Consider the following 18,868-nt stretch of genomic DNA (forward strand, 5'->3'; position numbering starts at 1 on the left):
CAAGACCTCGTCTCCACGATTAAAAAAAAAAAAAAAAATTAGCTGGGCATGGTAGCGCGTGCCTGTAGTTCTGGCTACTTGGAAGGCTGAGGTAGAAGGATAGCAGGAGCCCAGCAGGTCGAGACTGCAATGACTGGGAGCATGCCACTGTACTCCAGTCTGGGTGACAGAATGAGACTGCAATTCAAAAAACAACAACAACAAAACACCTTACTGCCAATCACAGCTCCAGTGAGCCACTTTTAGGAACAGCAAAACTTTGGAATCATTAATTGTGTATAGGTAACAAAAGGTTGAGAACTCCTGGTCAACTATATGCCAGGAACTTTATTAAGGGCCCAATGTACATTAACCAACTTTGTAGCAGCCCATCAAGATAGATGTGTTATCCTTATTTTTTAAAATAGAAGGCTTAGAGAGATGAAATAATATGCCCAAGGCCATTTGGCATGAGTACGGAAGAGTCATTATTTATACCAAGAATAGTTAACTCCAAAACCTAGACTTTTTTTCTGTATAACTCACAAACTTTACTTCCTCCCTTATTTATCTTCACTATCCCACCTCCTAATACCTGGAATTCTGACTATTCCACTTAACTGAATTCTCAAAATGTTAGATTCCCTAACTGTAAACCCAATAACCTTTCATCATTTCCCATTTTCTTTTTCTTTTTTTTTTTTTTTGAGTTGGAGTCTCACTCTGGCCCAGGCTGGAGTGCAGTGGCATGCTCATGGCCACCCCAGCATCGACCTGCTGGAGTCCGGTGATCCTTCCGCCTCAGCCTTCCAACTAGCCAGAACTATAGGCGCGTGCTACCAAGCCCAGCTAATATTTTGATTTATTGTAGAGATGAGGTCTCGCCAAGTTGTCTGGGCTGGTCTCGAACCCGTAGGTTCAGGTAATCCACTTGCCTCAGCCTCACAAAGTGCTGGGATTAGAGGCTGAGCCAATGAGCCTGGCCCCCATTTTCTTAACCTCAAGCAGAAACCAACCCTGCTGACTGTTTCTTCCTTGAAGCTCACTTCCCTGGACACTGGGACACTGCATTTTCTTGGTCCTCTACCTTCTTCTCCAGTCCTCTGGTACTCTCCATCTCTTCTCATTTCTTTCTACATAAGTGAGTATATGTTGCAAGTCTTATTTACTCTCTCAAGGCTGCTACTATTTTTTATATACCATGGGTAATCTCCTCTTCTTATCCCTGGCCAGAACATTCTCCAAATTACAATGTTCCCATTCTAGCCAGCTCTCAAGTACCAGCATTCCCTCTGAAATCCTCCCCCATAGCCCACGGCAATTGTTCCTCCTCTGGCACTCAACTTATCTCTTGTCAACCCCAGTCATATAGTACTTAATCAGACATTGCACTGTCACTACTCTTACTTTTTATTGCTGTTGAAGTTTTAAAGAAATAAACTTTTACAGTTTTAAAGAAAGTTTGAAAGAAATCTCTCCAACTAACTTTAATCTTGAGAACAGGAACCATATATTTTTCTTTATATCCCCAAGAGTACTAAAAATAGTTCCATGTGGCTATGAAATTAACAGTGATATTTAACAGGAATTGGGCTCTCATGCAAATATTAAACATTTTGTCAATATGAAAGACCAGATCACTGTCCCTATAGCAGAGTAATCTTTGTTACTAAATGGAAGAAATAGTCAGAAGGAAGGTGGCCTTCAAAAGCCAGAGGAGAAAAATCAAAGGAGCCAGAAAATCCCTGAGTGAAGAGGTACAGGATCATAATTTTGACACTGAACTTGATATTCAGCTTGGAAAATTTTAGTTCGGCATGGTGGAGGATGCCTGTAGTCCCAGCTACTCAGAAGGCTGAGGTAGGAGGATCGCCTGAGCCCAGGAGGTCGAGGCCATGGTGAGTTGTGAATGTGCCACTGCACTCCAGCCTGGGCAACAGAGCAAGACTCTTGACTCAAAAAACAAACAAATAAAACGGAAAATTCTTAGCAATCTAGATTAAATGGGAGGAAGAAACCTGGATAAGAGTTGATACTTGTAATTTATATACTCCCATCCCTTTATCCCTTCACTGATAATAAACAGATGAGGACAGCACAACAGCATTGTTTAAAAAGTCTAGGAAAATGATACCAATGTACTCAAAAGGAAACAAAGTATATAAGGATGCCCCCTCTTGGGATTTAAGAATTGCAACAGTAAAGGTACCACAGGACACAATATACAAATGGAGAAAAAAGTAAATAGAAACAAAAAGAAGCCCTTCTATCTATCTATATATACCCTTCCTTCCTTCCTTCCTTCCTTTCTTTCTTTCTTTCTTCCTTCTTCCTTCCTTCCTTCCTTCCTTCCTTCCTTCCTTCCTTCCTTTCTTTCTTTCTTTCCCTTCCTTCCTTCCTTCCTTCCTTCCTTCCTTCCTTCCTTCCTTTCTTTCTTTCTTTCTTTCTTTCTTTCTTTCGAAAGCAGGATTTATTGAGAGGACAGTAAAGCTCCCACAGTGGGAGGGGACTCGAAAAGGTTGCCCCCATATCTAAAAAAAAAAATCTTGGTTGAATTCACTGTCATTTAAGAGCTTTCTATGCCTAGTACTGTGACCACAGTAAAGGAGCTGACTTTCTGATACTAGGCTGGATATTCAGAATACAATAAGAAAGTGGCAATGGTGAAGGAATGAATAAGGTTTAATTAACAACAGTACACACATGGGAACAAGTATCTAATCAAGCCTACTGGAGGAGTCAGCAAAGGTTTCAAAGTGGCATTAATTATTGCTTAAGCTGAGGAGTAGGTAAAACCAGATTATGAAATAGTTTGTCTACCATGGCAGGAACTATAACAAGAGCTTTAAATAGCTACACTCAAATAAATAACTCTTCCAGGAGAACCAAGTACACTGTGGTTGTGGCCTAGCTATCAGAAAACACACTCATGGGTAAGGAACTTCCCAACATCCCACATATCACATCACAATCAACAAATACTTATCAAGTGTCTATCATGCGCCAGGTACTAGGCCAAGTATTGAAAAAACAATAGTGAACAAAACAGACACAATCCCCTCATGGAGCTTACTGCTTAGGGGTAAGGCATGTATAAAAAGTATATGAATAAGTAATAAGCTGTGTGCCACAAAGAAAAAATGCTAAAGGAGGAAGAGTTTTTAATACGCTTTATCTAATTATGGGCAAAGAAAGAGCTGCCTTGCTCCAGTAACTTTCAAGATGAATTATGTATTTATTGAAAATGTTACAATGTCTATCATTCACTTTTTTTTTGTTGAAACAGTCTTGCCCTGTTGCCCAGACTGGAGTGCATGGCTCAATCAAGGCTCACTGCAACCTCGACTTCCCGAGTTCAAGCAACCCTCTTGACTCTGCCTCCTTGCTAACTGGGACTTCAGGAGTGAATTGCCATGCCCAGCTAATTTTTGTATTTTTTATAGAGACAAGGTCTCACTATGTTGCCCAGGCTGGTCTCAAGCTCCTGGCCTCAAGAGATCCTCCTATTTTAGCCAACCGAAGTGCTGAGATTATAGGCAAGAGACATCGTACCTGGCCTAGAATTCAATGTAGGAAATGGAACATATAGATAAATTAGTTTTTATCCTTGCCCTGAGGGGTCATTAATTAACATTTCAACTGTTTCTTGAAAATCACATTCTAAGAGTGGTTAACTACCCTTTGAAAGAGCCCAATCAGGAGTTCACACTCCAGTGTACTCTACCGCAACCACTAAGTAACGTTTTCTGAATCTATGTTTTAGATCATATTAACTAGCCTAAGGGATGTTAGAAATAACTTTTCATTAATGAAATAAATAGAGTTCAAAACACACAGATTGAGGCTGGGAGCAGTAGCTCAAGCCTAAAATCCCAGCACTTTGGGAGGCCAAGCCTCCAGAGGATTGCTTGAGCCCAGGGTTGGTTCAAGACCAGCCTGGGCAACTTGGTGAGACCTAATCTACAATAAATAAAAACATTAGCCGGGCATAGTAGCATGTGCCTGTAGTTTCAGTTACTTGGAAGGCTGAGGTAGAAGGATCGCCGGAGCCCAGCAGGTCAAGGCTGCAGTGGCTGCAATCATGCCACTGCACTCCAGTCTGGGAGACAGAGTGAGACTCCAACTCAAAAAAATAAATAAATAAAAATAAAATTAAAAAAACACTGCCTCTGAACCAGAAATAAAGAGAAAAAACTACGTTTTGTTGTTGTTTTTGTTTGTTTGTTTTCAGGATCAAAGGGAGAAACTTACCTAAGATGCAAAAGTTTGGGGAAAGACAAAGATTGGGAGGATCCAACTGCATGATCATACTGAGGTTCTGATCTAGAAAGTAAATATATCTGTTAAGGATTTATTCACAATATAAAATTCAATTTTTCCCAATACAGGGAAATTTTTGCCTCCAAAACAAACTCAGGAGAATAACTACATCTGCCTTTATTCAAATCATCCTAATCACTGGAAAGATAATTAATTAAAGACTTTTTTTGGTTTCTGTGAATCTTTTCATAAAAACTCAACTTCCCTCTTAAAAGATATGATTAAAATCTTTAATGTACATAGAATATTAGATGTTTTAACTCAATTCCTCTATAAAGGTCATCAAACAATCCCACTTAGCCATATAAATCATTACCTCAGAGTAATCACAGGGAGAGGTGGCCCTGAGAGGAGTTTCTTGAACTGATGTGTACTTATAACTTCTCCATCAAAGTTTACTTCCCACATCCTGGAGCCAGGGCGAGCACAATAAATCAGAGGTTGCTGGCCCCCAGAACATCTTCCAGGGAAGAAACAGGCTCCATATTCTCCATCTCTTTCCTTGTTTCCAATTTTCCAAAATTTTTCTCTAATACCCAGAAAGGAAGAGGAAACATGTTTACTCACAAAAAAGCTAAAAACAATAGCGCTACAAATCAGCTTGGCCATAGTAACCTCACCCAGGATGTCTTCACCTTTATTCACATTACCAATATACTGAAAAGAATGACACAATGAAAAGCTCAAAATAGGGTTCTAGCTCTGATTTCCCATTAGCTATTTCTGTGGCAGAAAGCAACCCACTTCACATTAGTACTCAGTTTATTATCAACAGCTTAAGGGGCTAGAATTATTGTGAACACCCCTTTTAAACCTAAAAAGTGAGTGCCACCAAACTATTTCATACATCCCTGGTTCCTGATTGCTTCTAAAATTACTTTGTATATCTTTGGACATCCCATGGAAGCTACTAAACTACTCTCCAACCCTGTCTCTAAGCCACTCCCATACCACAAACACCCAATAAACTCCTCGCTCTTTTCTCAAAATACCAGGTCCTTCTGAAACTATGTTCCTCAAAACATCATGATCCCTTAGCATTACATGAGTCAGATATATAAAAGAACTTAGCACACTAACACGGAGCATGGCAGGTGACAATGATGAGGAAGACATATCTTTCTAAAAACTCCTGTTACTTACTTATTCTTCATGGCTTAGCTCCCTCATTCTACATCTGAGAAACTTTCTTGACTCCCCTATACAGAATTACATGATTCTTATACCATGCTTTCAAAGCATTTATAACATTATATACGGCAATTTTATCTATTTGAACAGGAGATTATGACGTTTCAAGATAAAGGCCATTTCTTATTGTTTAGTTGAACCCCCCCCCCCATGTATAGCAGTGTCTGGCCCACAGAAAGCATTGTTGTGCTCCATAAACTCTAACTTAATCTCTTTTATTGGAGAATAATCTAATAGGCTCTCTAGCATGAATTGACTAAATGACCTCAGATAATTCAATTATTATTTCTGTACTTATTTGCTTTGTGAATAAAATATGCCATCTCCTTTACTTCAAGAACATGGAAAAAGTGCTTTGAAGCCGGGCTTGGTGGCTCAGCTTGTAATCTCAGCACTTTGGGAGGCTGAGGTGAGTGGACTGCCTGAGCCCGCCGGTTCGAGACCCACCTGGGCAACTTGGCGAGACCTCATCTCTACATAAAATCAAAAATTAGCCGGGTGTGGTAGCGTGCGCCTGTAGTTTCAGCTACTTGGAAGGCTGAGGCGGAAGGATCGCTGGAGCCCCAGCAGGTTGAGGGTGCGGTGGCCAGGAGCGGCCACTGCACTCCAGTCTGGGCAACAGAACGAGACTCCAACTCAAAAAAAAAGTGCTTTGAAATGTACATGGAGCAATACAAGAAGTTATGGTTTTATGAAACATATTCCTTATGTCAGAAATAAAATATGTTTCTTGCTTCCTTTATATCTTCTATGGTGCTTAATATTGTGCTAAGAATCCAGAGGAGTACAATAAAGTTTGCTGAGTAAAAAAATGCAGTCAACTCATCATCATTTCTATACTCATTAATCTTACCAAAGGTGGCATGCGCCTGTGGTTTCAATTTCTGGGAAGGCTGAGGCAGAAGGATTGCCTGAGCCCAGAAGGTCAAGGTTGTGGTGGCCATGAGCGTGCCACTGTACTCCAGCCTGGGTGACAGAGTGAGACTCGACTCAAAAAAATAAAAATAAAAAAATTAGCTGGATGTGGGGGCATGAGCCTGTAGTTCCAGTACTCAGGAAGCTGAGGCAGATAGATCACCTGAGCCCAGGAGTCAAGGCTGTGGTGAGCTGTGATTGTGACACTGCATTCCAGAGTAACCCCCATCTCAAAAAAATTTTAAATTTTTTTTTTTTTTTTTTTTGAGTGGGAGTCTCATTTCGTCACTCAGGCTAGAGTGCAGTGGCATACTCACAGCCACCCCAGTGTCAACCTGCGAGGCTCAGGCAATCCTTCCACTTCAGCCTTTCAAGTAGCCAGAACTACAGGCATACACTACCATGCCCGGCTAATTTTTTGATTTACTTTAGAGACGAGATCTCACCAAGTTGGCCAAGCTGGTCTCAAACCCCTGGGCTCAGGCAATCCTCTCGCCTCAGCCTCCCAAAATGATGGGATTACAGACTTGAGCCACCGTGCCCAGTCTTGAAAAATTTTTAAAAATAAAAATACAAGGCCGGGCACAGTGGTCTGTGACTATAATCCCAGGATTTTGGGAGGCTGAGGTGAAAAGATTGCCTGAACCCATGGGTTTGACACCGGTCTGGGCAACTTGGCAAGACCTCGTCTCTACAATAAGTCAAAAAATTAGCCAGGCACGGTAACGCGTGCCTGAGTTCTGGTTACTTGGAAAGCTGAGGTGGAAGGATAACCTGAGCTCAGCAGGTCAAGTCTGCAGTGGCCGAGAGTGTTCCCCTGCATTCCTGCCTGGACAAGAGCATGAGACTGTGACTCAAAAAAATATAAATAAATAAATAAAATAATAAAAATACAAATCTGAAAAACAACAACAAAACTCAGTCAAGAAAGCCTTCCTGATTCCCCACATGGAAACAGGACTTGGCCTTTTCTGATGGCACTTAGATCATGCGTCATGGTAGGGGACTCATTAAACACTTGTCTTAGATACCCACTGGACTGTCTCAGTCTTCTCTACCTCCTCTATACTCTCTAATATCAGCTTGCATACAACTGGTTCCTTATTCATATCTGTATAATTGACTGAAGGGTTTGGGCTAAGCAACGTCTAAGTTTCTTCCAGTTCTAAAATTCTGTCTTTCTGATGACTTGTGGTTGGTTAATATACCTCTCAGTGTCACACAAGAAGGATCGAGTAAGTGAAGATATAAGTAGTCTTCCATCCAGATAATCTAACTGGACAACACAGGAGTCAACTGTGGTTATTGTCTGAACAGGAAACATCACAAAAGCAGCAGCTGCCTAAAAGGGATGTGAGAAAGAAGTAAGGTTTATTTCATCATAACACATACAAATAATCTCTTCCTCTTTACCTTTTGAATGTAAGTAAGTTGGATAGAAAAATTAAAATTAAAAATTTTAAATAGGCCAAAATTTAATCTGCTTGTAAGAACATCAAAAGTTACACTCACTTAAAAGTTTTTGAAACAATTTGGTATATAACTGCAGAAGAGATTTTTAAGACTCTGTTTGTGATGATCTAGTCTTAGAGATTGGAATGAAAAAGATGAAGCAAGTTTTAGAATATGCTAGTTGGGCAGAGTGGCATGTGCCTGCAGTCTGTTACTCACGAGGCTAAGGTAAGAGATTGCTTGAGCCAAGAACTCAAGGCTGCAGGGAGCTACAATTACACCACTGCATTACAGCCTGGGGGACAGAGCAAGACCCTTTCTCTAAATAAAGTTTTGAATATGTGACAGAATTTTTCACCTGTAGATAGTATTTCCCCCCTTGCAAAAAAAGGACAAATTAAACTATGTATAGGATTTCAATTGTATTTTAGATCAAAACTATATTAGGAATCAAATGATAACTCTAATGAGTCATGATGGCCAAAATGGAAGGATATTCTGATGTGTTCATTAAAATAAAGTAATTTAGCCAACAGTAGTTAGATCTCTTCTTCAGAATCCTGTACAGAAATAAGCCTATGAGAAACAAATTTCCTGGTTCTGATATAATGGCCTTGGAGGGGTGGGACAGTGAGAAGCTGGTCTGTTATGTCTCAGTGGCAGACTGGAGCATTCTGCCAGGGTAACCTAAGCCTCAGCACTTCTACTCCAGCAATCACTGTGGCAGGAAGCTTGAGGAGCTACACACACAAGTCAGGAGGTGCCTTTAAGATTCCATCCAGCTGGGAGCGGTGGTTCACGCCTATAATCCTAGCACTTTGGGAGGCTGAGGCAAGAGGATTACCTGAGCTCAGGGGTTCATGACCAGCCTGAGCAACATGGCGAGACTTCGTCTCTACAATAGATAAAAAAATCAGTCAGGCACATGCTTGCAGTTCCAGCTATTTGGAAGGCTGAGGTGGAAGGAACACCTAAGTCCAACAGGTCAAGGCTGCAGTGGCCGTGAGCATGCCACTGCACTCCAGTCTGGGGGACAGAGTAAGACTCCAACTCAAAAAAAAAAAAAAAAACCCAAAAGATTATATCCATAGTAAAGTTATATCCATTCTGACAGAAAATATTCCTAGAACCATGAGTGTCTTTTATGCAGGGACCAGGAAAAGAATAGGAGCCTAGGCAATTGGTGCCATGCCTATGTTTGCTATTATATTCACAAAATTAATAAATATATGTCTTCACTTTCTAAATACTCTTGTGTTAAAGAATGCTTTATTTAACTGAACTATGCAGATGAATTAGGGAGAGTTCAAAAGACAATGTGCAAATTCTTGAAGTTAACTCACAGGAGCTGTTCTGCAACAGTATCAAGCCAAAACAGGCTACCATAAATATTACATACAAACAAGTCTCCTAAAATATCTCCAATCTGGGCTCTCAATCAGTCTCCCAAGAAATACCGTAAATAAATATCACATCCTTTAATTGAAAGTTCTGTAAAACAAGACCTTGTATCTCACCATATACATAAGAACCGAACTGGTCCTCACCTTTGCTTGTTTTGAAGTGTTGAGTTTGATAGCAGAAACTTTCCCCACATGATCACCTATGAAAACTCTAAGAATAGCTGTATCCCAACAGAGAGCTGTAACTTTTCGGCCTTTGTGTTCTGAAGACACATAAATTTGTTCTGGTTTCCCGCGACGCTCTTGATTTAATTCCCAAACAACTACAAGGCCTTGACTGCAAAAATGGAGTTACAGAAGTAAATTTTTGGCAATGGTGAAAAAGGTAAAATTTAACAGTACCGCAGTATCAATGATATAAAATACATATGCAAACTCTTGTTCTTCAGATAAAAGGAAGTAAAAAGTTAAGGTATTAATTTCTTTGTTTTTAGTCATCAAACCAGTACAATAAGAGAAGTTAAATGTTCTAAATTATCCCTGTTTCTTTTATCCTTTAAAGTCTCTGAAATGTTGTTGCCTCAAATTAGTATTCTTCAAAATCCTAGAGTAACCACTGTGCATCCAAGTTTGCTGGGTACTGAGAAATTACCTGGGACATGGGAGTTTCCGTGTTAAAACAGGGACAGTAGGTTGAGCACAGTGGCTCACACCTGTAATCCCAGCACTTTGGGAGGCAGTGGTGAGAGGACTGCCTGAGCCCAGGGGTTCGAGACCAGGCTGGACAACTTGGTGAGACCTCGTCTCTACAATAAATCAAAAAATTAAGCCGGGCGCGGTGGCTCAGCCTGTAATCCCATGCTTTGGGAGGCTGATGTGAGTGGATTGCCTGTGGGTTCAAGATCCGCCTGTGCAACTTGGCGAGACCTCATCTCTACAGTAAATAAAAAAATTAACCATGGTAGCACGTGCCTGTAGTTCCAGCTACTTGGAAGACTGAGGCAGAAGGATGGCCGGAGCCCAGCAGGTTGAGGCTCCGGTGGCCAGGAGCGGCCACTGCACTCCAGTCTGGGTGCCAGAATGAGACTCCAACTCAAATAATAATAATAATAATAATAATAATAATAAAAAATCAAAAAAATAATAAATCAAAAAATTAGCCAGATATGATGGCACACACCTGTTGTTCCAGCTACTAGGAAGGCTGAGGCAGAAGGATCACCTGAGCCCGGTAGGTCGAGGGTGCGGTGACTGTGAGCATGCCACTGCATTACAGCCTGAACAACAGAGTGAGACTCCAACTCAAAAAAACAAAACAAAATAGGAATAGTCATAGGCAAATCAGGATGGCTGGTCACCCTAGCAAACACCCTTATCAATTAAAATGTATGTGGAGAGCCAGGCTCGGTGGCTCAGCCTGTAATCCCGCGTTTTGGGAGGCTGAGGTGAGTGAACTGCCTGAGCCCGCAGGTTCGAGACCCACCTGGGAAACTTGGCAAGACCTCATCTCTACAATAAATCAAAAAAATTAGCCAGGCATGGTAGTGCACACCTGTAGTTTCAGCTACTTGGAAGGCTGAGGCGGAAGAATCGCCAGAGCCCAGCATGTTGAGGCTGTAGTGGCCGGGAGCGGCCACTGCACTCCAGTCTGGACGACAGAGTGAGACTCCAACTCAAAAAAAAAAAAAAAAAAAAAAATGTATGTGGAAAAGAATAGATAGTTTTAAAACAGATTCTCACCTGGTAGCTACAGCAACATAATCATCATCGTGTAAACAACAGGCAACCTGAGAAATTGCACCATCCTAGAGCACAAAAGGAAAATATTTTTAACTCTCAAGTTTTACATTCTTCCTTTAATTATAAATTATTAGTTATATTGGAGAAATTCCCAGTTATGAGACTCCAAACAGTGTAGGACAGGGCTGCCTTTAATCTTACCCTGTGTGAAAGAAAAAGCCTGTGCTTCCAGCCTTCTTTCTGAATGAGATGGAGTCCTCCTCCTGAACTCCCCAAAGCCAACCACTTCCGAGACACAGCTATGCTCGTGCACTAAAAACAAGTGAAGAGACAAGTATGAGATAATCACAGCTACTTAATAACCAAACAAACTAACCACTGGAAAGAAATACTGAGGATCTGTGTGTCAGGTTCCTCTCCACCTTCTGCTCAAATGGACGTGACATAATGACACTTACTCTCTAATACCAGGATAGTGAAAAATCCCAAAGAAAGAACATTTTGTTTTTAAACATGAATTGAATCTCAAAAAAGCTGAATATGCTCCACTGTATAAAATAATAATTTTCCCTTGGTAAAAGCCAGTTTTTGCGGCTAGGTCATTCCAGTGCTGACTGCAACAAAAGGACCAAGTAATCACCAGGAAGTAAAGCAACCACTTTAATCATTTGCTCATTTAAATCATTTCTAGTCTGTATAATTATCACAAAACATCCACAGCTCTTAGAGCAAGTAAGACTGCAGGCGGAACAGACACAGGTCACTGAACTATCATGTGTCTTCACACTCTTGGTCTGTTTATTTCCCTCCTTATACACCAGAGAAAGCAGCGGCCATGCTGTGCCCAATTATACCCTGTGGCAAAAGTTATTAGTTAGCTGAGTAAGAGACATTCTTAATCCTCTTCGAATTTATTGCTTTTCACCAGAGAAGTTAGAAAACCTACATATTCACCTTCCCAGTTTCTCTTGCTGCCAGGAGTAGCTATGTAGCTCAATTCCAGCTAATAAGACTAAGCCTGCTGAGGGCATCTTGGGAAACTTTTCCTTCCCAGGTAAAAGGCAGAGCCCAAAGAAAAGAAAGTCTTTGCTCTTGGCCCCCACTTTCTTGCTTAAGATACTAACAATGGGCTGGGTGCGGTGGCTCACACCTATAATCCCAGCACTTTGGGAGGTGGAGACAAGAGGACTGCCTGAGTCTAGGGGTTCGAGACCAGCCTGGGTAACTTGGTGAGACCTCGTCTCTACAATAAATCAAAAAATTAGCCAGGTGCATGGCACACAACTTTAGTTCTAGCTGCTTGGAAGGCTGAGGTGGAAGGATTGCCTGAGCTCAGTAGGTTGAGGTTGCGGTGGCCACGAGCTTGCCATTGCACTACAGCCTGGGTGACAGTGAGACTCTGACTCCAAAAAAAAAAAGATACTAATGAGAACAGGACACATAATGCAAATGTGACTAAAGGCCAACATATGGCAGAACAGAAAAGATGGGAGAGACTGTGTCCACTTAGATCATTGGGTCAGTACACTAAACCTGGAAACATTAACCTCTAATGAGATTATAACCATCTTTATTGCTTAAGCCCCTATTAGTAAGTTACACGGTACTGCAACTTGCAGCTGAAAAAATTTCTAACTGATATCAACCCTCACAATTGTTGCTATTACTTTGTCTATCACTTCTTATTTTCTCTTTCCTCAGAGGCTAGAACGGTGCTTTGGAGTGGTAGCAAAAGTGTAAGAATGAAATTATTTTGGAATTAGTTATGAAACTTTTTTTTTCACCATGTCATCTCTGAGTTTAAGCAAAAGACCTGAGGGCTTGAGGGAAGCACATAGTTCTTTGAATTCCAAGACAATCAAAATACATAGTTCTTGAGAAAAGAAAAATAGTTCAGAACAGTCTAAACTATGTGAAGTATGCAGACCCAGAGAGACATGAGTATGGGACTCAGTCCTTCCCCTGTCTCCTGCACCCATGCCTGGGAGCAAGTGTTTGAAGTCATTCTGTTCCTGACTAGTCTCCTCACCCACTATCTTCATGTTTCTGGAACTTGTGAAACAAAGGACAATGTATAGCCAATCAATAGTTTATGTTATTTCAATATAAGTGTTTGGTAAACAACTCAGGAACTGCCTCTTCTTTTCCTGTAAAAATGTACTTGTAAGCTAGGCACAGTAGTACGTGCCAGCAGTCCCAGCTACTCAGAAGGCTGAGGCGGTAGGATCACTTGAGGCCAGTAATTCAAGGCTGCAGTGCACTGCAATGTGCTATGAGTTAGCAATGATCATGCCTGTGAATAGCTACTGCACTCCAGCCTTGGCAACATTGTAAGACCCCATCCTCCCCAAAAAATCTACTTGTAACTGCTGCTAATCAAAGCATACATTCAGAGCAACTTGAATCTATGCTTGTAATCTCCCAGTTTAGCCCAAATAAATTCTCTACTTATAATAATTTTGCCTCAGCTTTTCTTTCAACATTCTTCTCACAGAGCTAACTTTTGTTTTGCTCCCTAAAACAAGAGTCATTTCAGATTCTCTGTTTGGGATGAGCTCCACATATATAACTCTAGTGGTTCATGTTATTCAAAATGTAATGCAGTTACTGGGGCTCCCAAACTGATATCCCAAAATATTGTGTTTTGACATGCTGAGAAGCCTTAGAAACTGCTTCAAAATCAAGGACACTCCAGCCTTGTCTTGTTTCTACCTCCTCCCTTGGAGGGACTCTCTCTGGAATGTCCTTATCTGAACAAGAAAGCTTCTTTCCAAAAGAAATGCAATTGTCTGAAACCCCTTCCTTGAGGCTCTCATCAAACATCCAGGGAAGATCAACCACCAGAGAAGAGACTGAACGTCATCACCAAGCTCAGACGGACTTTTCATTTATTCTTCTGCAGGTAGCTCCAAGAGGTTTTTACCTGCATAAGACAGATTGTTCCTGTACAGCGCCATCCCCCACCTTCCCATGTCTGCCTCCCACGTGCTCAGTCCATTCATTCTTCCTAATGATTTACTGTTCAAAAGATTGTCTACATTCCCATCTCTCCAGCTTCCTGTAAAAAAGGGTATATGAGCTTTTGAATTCACTTCCTGTGTAATCATCCTCTTGCAAATGCCCAGTGCTATGCATGTTACAATAAAATTTTGTATACTTTTTCCCCTATTAATATGACTTTCATTAGCAAACCTTCAGAGAGAGAAGGGGAAGTTTTTTGTTTTGTTTTCTTTTGTTTTTTTTTAGTTAGAGTCTCACTCTGTCATGGCTGGAGTGCAGTGGCCGCTCCCAACCACCGCAGCCTCGACCTGCTGGGCTCCAGCAGTGCTTCTGCCTCAGCCTTCCGAGTAGCCAGAATTACGGGCACGTGCTACCACACCCGGCTGATTTTTTTTTTTTTTTAATTTATTGCAGAGATGAGGGCTTGCCAAGTTGGCCAGGTGGGTCTCGAACCCACGGGCTCAGGCAATCCACTCACTTCAGCCTCCCAAAGCACTGGGATTATAGGCTGAGCCACCGAGCCCGGGTGGAAAGTTTTTTTATTGGTTTCTGTAGGGTATATTAATTCATACAATTTTATTTTCAAAGAAATGCATTACTTTCTGAGATACAGCAAGATTACTGAGGAGGAAAAAATTAAATAATCACTATTATGGGCCGGGCTTGGTGGTTCAGCCTATAATGCCAGCACTTTGGGAGGCCGAGGTGAGTGGATTGCCTGAGGCCACGAGTTCGAGAGCAGTCCAAGGAACTCGTCTCTACAATAAGTCAAAAATTAGCCAGGTGTGGTAGCATGCACCTGTAGTTCTGGCTACTTGGAAGGCTGAGGCAGAAGGATTACTGGAACCCAGCAGGGCGAAGCTATGGTGGCCATGAGTGTGCCACTGCACTCTAATCTGGGCAACAGAATGAGACTCCAACGCCACCCCTCCCCAAAAAAATCACTATTATGGTTTCCAAGGTGGTAAAGAATTTCAAAGATAGCTCAAGACATGAATCCAGAAAGAGCTATGAAAATGCTACTTCTAGGCTGGGTGCAGTGACTCACACCTATAATCCCAGCACTTTGGGAGGTCAAGGTGAGTGGACTGCCTGAGCCCACGAGTTCAAGACCAGCCTGGGAAACTTGGCGAGGCCTCATCTCTACAATAAATCAAGAACTATTAGCCGGGTGTGGTGGTGCGCGACTGTGGTTCCAGCTACTTGGAAGGTTGAGGTGGGACTGCCTGAGCCCAGCAGGTTGAGGCTGCAGTGGCCACAAGCATGCCACTGCACTCCAGCCTGGGGGACAGAGTGAGACTCAAACTCAAAAAAACAATAAAAGAAAAAGAAAATGCTACTTCTATGTAAGGTGTCTCTAAAAGGAAGAAGTTAGGCAAAATTAACACAGAGAGCTTATTCGGGTCAAGGTTGAGGACTGCCCAGGACACACTTCCAGTAGTCTTGGGGAGTGCTCCAAAGAACAAAAGAGACTCAAGTTTTCAGGAGCAAGGGTGATTACAGAACTGTTTGTTAGGAATTCTCATTGGTTTATAGAAATAACAGCATTGGTAAGCAACTGGCCATACATTGTTGAACTACAAGGTGTATGGCATTTTATGGTTACTGGGTATCAGTCTAGTGACTACACAGCAGGTGGCTTCAAGAAGTATTTAGCTTAAAGGGAATGACATGACTGCTGTTTCATTACAATGTTTCTCTGGGTCTGATTATTTAAAGGGGCATATATTCCTCTGATAAAAAGTTTTTCTTTTCTTTTTTTTTCCTATAAAAATATGACTAGGACAAGAAAGAACACCTAAGACTCCACAAAACCTAAGGAACTAGAGGGCAGGGGAACATGTAACAGAGAACACATAAAAATATGGCTATGAAAATAAAACTGATAGAAGGATCAAGATATTCACCTTTAGACGACTGGAGTCCAGCCGCAGGGCTGAGAGTAATGGTTCCAGAGACTCAAACTCTGCGAGAACATGGCTGTAGGGCTCTGGTATCACTGGCACAAAAGTCATCTAGTCAGAAAGTTGAAACTTGTTGGGTGACAGGCACAGTATTCCTTTCCTGAAACCCACAAAAATGTAATTTAAGAAACCATAAATTCAGCATGCATTTAATGATTAAGTGGGGAAGATAGGGTAGCATGAGAAAGGGACCATGACCCCTGCTCTACAGGCATTTAGAAAGAAAACATACAGGTAACATGGTGTGCCACAGTGTGCTTATACTGTGTCATTCCCTGACTCTAAAACTCCCAGAGTGTCAGGTCTGGATTCTCAAGATCCTTCATAATCCTATCCCACCGTATTATCCAACAGTGTGAATAGGTAGCATAGACACAGTAGGACTTAAAAGGAAAACTGACCTAGCTCCCGTGAAGAAAAATAGCAACCCTGCCACTCATTTATTTGAGTAGTCAATCTTCTTCTGTCTTTAAGAATCTCATTAAAATGCAATCTTCAGCCAGGCTCGGTGGCTCAACTTGCAATCCCAGTGCTTTGGGAGGCTGAGGTGAGTGGATTGCCTGAGCCCACAGGTTTGAGACCCACCTGGGCAACTTGGCGAGACCTCATCTCTACAATAAATCAAAAAATTAGCTGGGCATGGTAGTGTGTGCCTGTAGTTCTGGCTACTTAGAAGGCTGAGGTGGAAGGATCGTTGGAGCCCAGCAGGTCAAGGCTGTGGTGGCTGGGAGCATGCCACCGCATTCCAGTCTGGGTGACAGAGTGAGACTCCAACTCAAAAAAAAAAAGCCTTCTGTAAAGGCCTCAAATTGTCAGCTAACACTATATCAGCAAGCAACTGAGTGCTTAATAGGCCTCTGGACCTCTCTCTCCAGCCTAGTGGGGCCTCAATAAGTATGCTGAATGAATGAACACACTACTAAGTGAAGAGTAAGGTACAGGGAATTAGAGCACAAAGAATAAGAGTTTCAACAAGAGCAAGATAGGAATGAATAGGGATAAGAATACAAGGCAGCAAATGCCAAATACCTAGTGAGGACTTTGTAAAGTACCACAAGTTTTTATATGTTCAACTACTGTCAAGTGTACATTTTTGTCAAATTGTATCAATCTCCAGGAAAATAGAAAACTTAAGAAAATTCTACCCACTAATTTTAATTTTTTGCAATCATTTGCTATCTGCCAAATTAAGACTAGAAAGCAAATACAACAGAAAAATTCATAAAAAACCGTTTATACTTGTTTTTTGTTTATTTTGTTTTGTGGGTTTTTTTTGTTTGTTTTTTTCCCAGAAATACATTTTTCTTTTTCAACAAATTTGTACTAAGAACCACCTATGTGCCAGACATTGTTCTAGGTCCTGGAGGTAACAAAGTCCTCACCCTTATGAAGTATACTTTCTAGTGGCAAAACATACAGAAGTGTCTGTAGTACTAGTTACTGTGGAAGTTAAAGTCGGAGGTTTGCTTGAGCCCAAGAGGTCAAGGCTGAAGTGAGCTTGGATTGAGCCACTGCACTCCAGCCTTGGTGACAGTGAGACCCTGTCTCAAAAATAAACAAACAAAAACTCTGTACAAATCTCCAATAGCTTCCTTTCTTATATAATCTGTGACCTCACACTTACTTCTTTTTCCAGTCTTATCTCCCATTTTACCTTCTCTCCTATTCTCCAACTATATTGGACCATCTTTTGTCTCTCTTTCATTTTATAGACTTGCTGTGCCTCTGTGGTTTCATATATGCTGTTTATTCAATGTTCCCCCACTTAACAAAACCTTATTTTTCTGTAAAGCTGAATTTAAATGTTAACTTCATTGAAGACTGTCACAGCGCCAGCCTAGCAAAAACCAAGCACATAGAAGTTGGCTACAGCCGGGCTCGGTGGCTCAGCCTGTAATCCCACGCCTATGGGAGGCTGAGGTGAGCGGATTGCCTGATCCCACAGGTTCGAGACCCGCCTGGGCAGCAAGACCGCATCTCTACAATAAATCAAAAAATCAGCCGGGCGTGGTAGCGCACGCCTGTAGTTCCAGCTACCTGGAAGGCTGAGGCGGAAGGATCTCCGGAGGCCAGCAGATCGAGGCCGCGGTCTGAGCGACAGAGTGAGACTCCAACTCAAAAAAAAAAAAAAAAGTTGGCGACAAATGCTTACCAAAGTAAATGAAACAACGTTGGGAGACTGGCTTGCCCCAGGGTCACAGAGTTCATAAAAGGTAGAGCAGACACTAGAATCCACGTCTCCTGAATCCAGATCTGATCATCTTTCCGTTAACGTAAAATAGTACACATTGCTTGCTGCTCACAATTCAAAGGCAAATATGTTCTCTTTTGCCTACTAGGGGCGAGGAAGGAAGAAAAAACTAAAGAGACAAGGGAACAAAAATTAAAATTACGCGAAGGGGAAGGAGCAGATTTCCTCATTTTCATACTGGGATCTTTCTATCCAAGAAATAGTGATGAGAGAACAACTCGCCAACTTAGCCCATGTCGGCTCGTTCATACATCCATTCACTCAACATTCTGCGTGCCTACTATGTTCCAGGCCCTGAACATCCCGCTGGACACACAGAGATGAACAAAATACAGTCGGTTACTTTAACACTGCATTCAGATCTCTTGGGAAGATGAGTCCCGGAGACCAAGTTTTTAAAGCCAGGCTCACAGACCAGCAGCCCGCAGGTCCCAGCCCCGCTCCACCACACCCAGGTCAGCAGCTCCCAGTTCTCAATGGATCGGACCTTTCCTCTCGGCTTGGCGCCGGACCACTCACCGCGGACTAAAAGTGGAACCCGAACTTCGGTCTCCCCTCCCTCTCCTTCCCTTTCTGGCTTGCGTCATCCAGGAGCGCCGGGGAAGCGGGGCAACGCAGTTAACGGCACTTCCTCGTCACGTGACTGGATACGC

At 42.0% G+C, this 18,868-nt stretch overlaps 1 protein-coding gene across 2 annotated transcripts in view; it reads right to left on the reverse strand.

The window, feature by feature from the left end:
* The window catches only part of HPS5 (HPS5, biogenesis of lysosomal organelles complex 2 subunit 2), a 40,505-nt gene extending 22,322 nt beyond the window's left edge, over positions 1–18,183 (reverse strand). Inside the window, exons 1-8 of one of the 2 annotated variants that reach the window (XM_008062828.2) lie at positions 18,117–18,183; positions 15,908–16,064; positions 11,202–11,312; positions 11,001–11,065; positions 9,405–9,597; positions 7,614–7,747; positions 4,616–4,828; positions 4,231–4,302 (exon numbers count right to left, since the gene is read on the reverse strand). In XM_008062828.2, the coding sequence (XP_008061019.1) occupies positions 4,231–4,302; positions 4,616–4,828; positions 7,614–7,747; positions 9,405–9,597; positions 11,001–11,065; positions 11,202–11,312; positions 15,908–16,015 (896 nt within the window). In that variant the 5' untranslated portion in view covers positions 16,016–16,064; positions 18,117–18,183. Of the gene's footprint in view, positions 1–4,230; positions 4,303–4,615; positions 4,829–7,613; positions 7,748–9,404; positions 9,598–11,000; positions 11,066–11,201; positions 11,313–15,907; positions 16,067–18,116 lie in introns of those variants that run through there. The other variant, XM_021714886.1, reaches the window with a different exon arrangement.
* Positions 18,184–18,868: the final 685 nt, after the last annotated feature.

Source organism: Carlito syrichta, unplaced genomic scaffold (assembly GCF_000164805.1).
Source record: "Carlito syrichta isolate Samal-C Ts95f unplaced genomic scaffold, Tarsius_syrichta-2.0.1 Scaffold305865, whole genome shotgun sequence".
Taxonomy (NCBI): domain Eukaryota; kingdom Metazoa; phylum Chordata; class Mammalia; order Primates; family Tarsiidae; genus Carlito; species Carlito syrichta.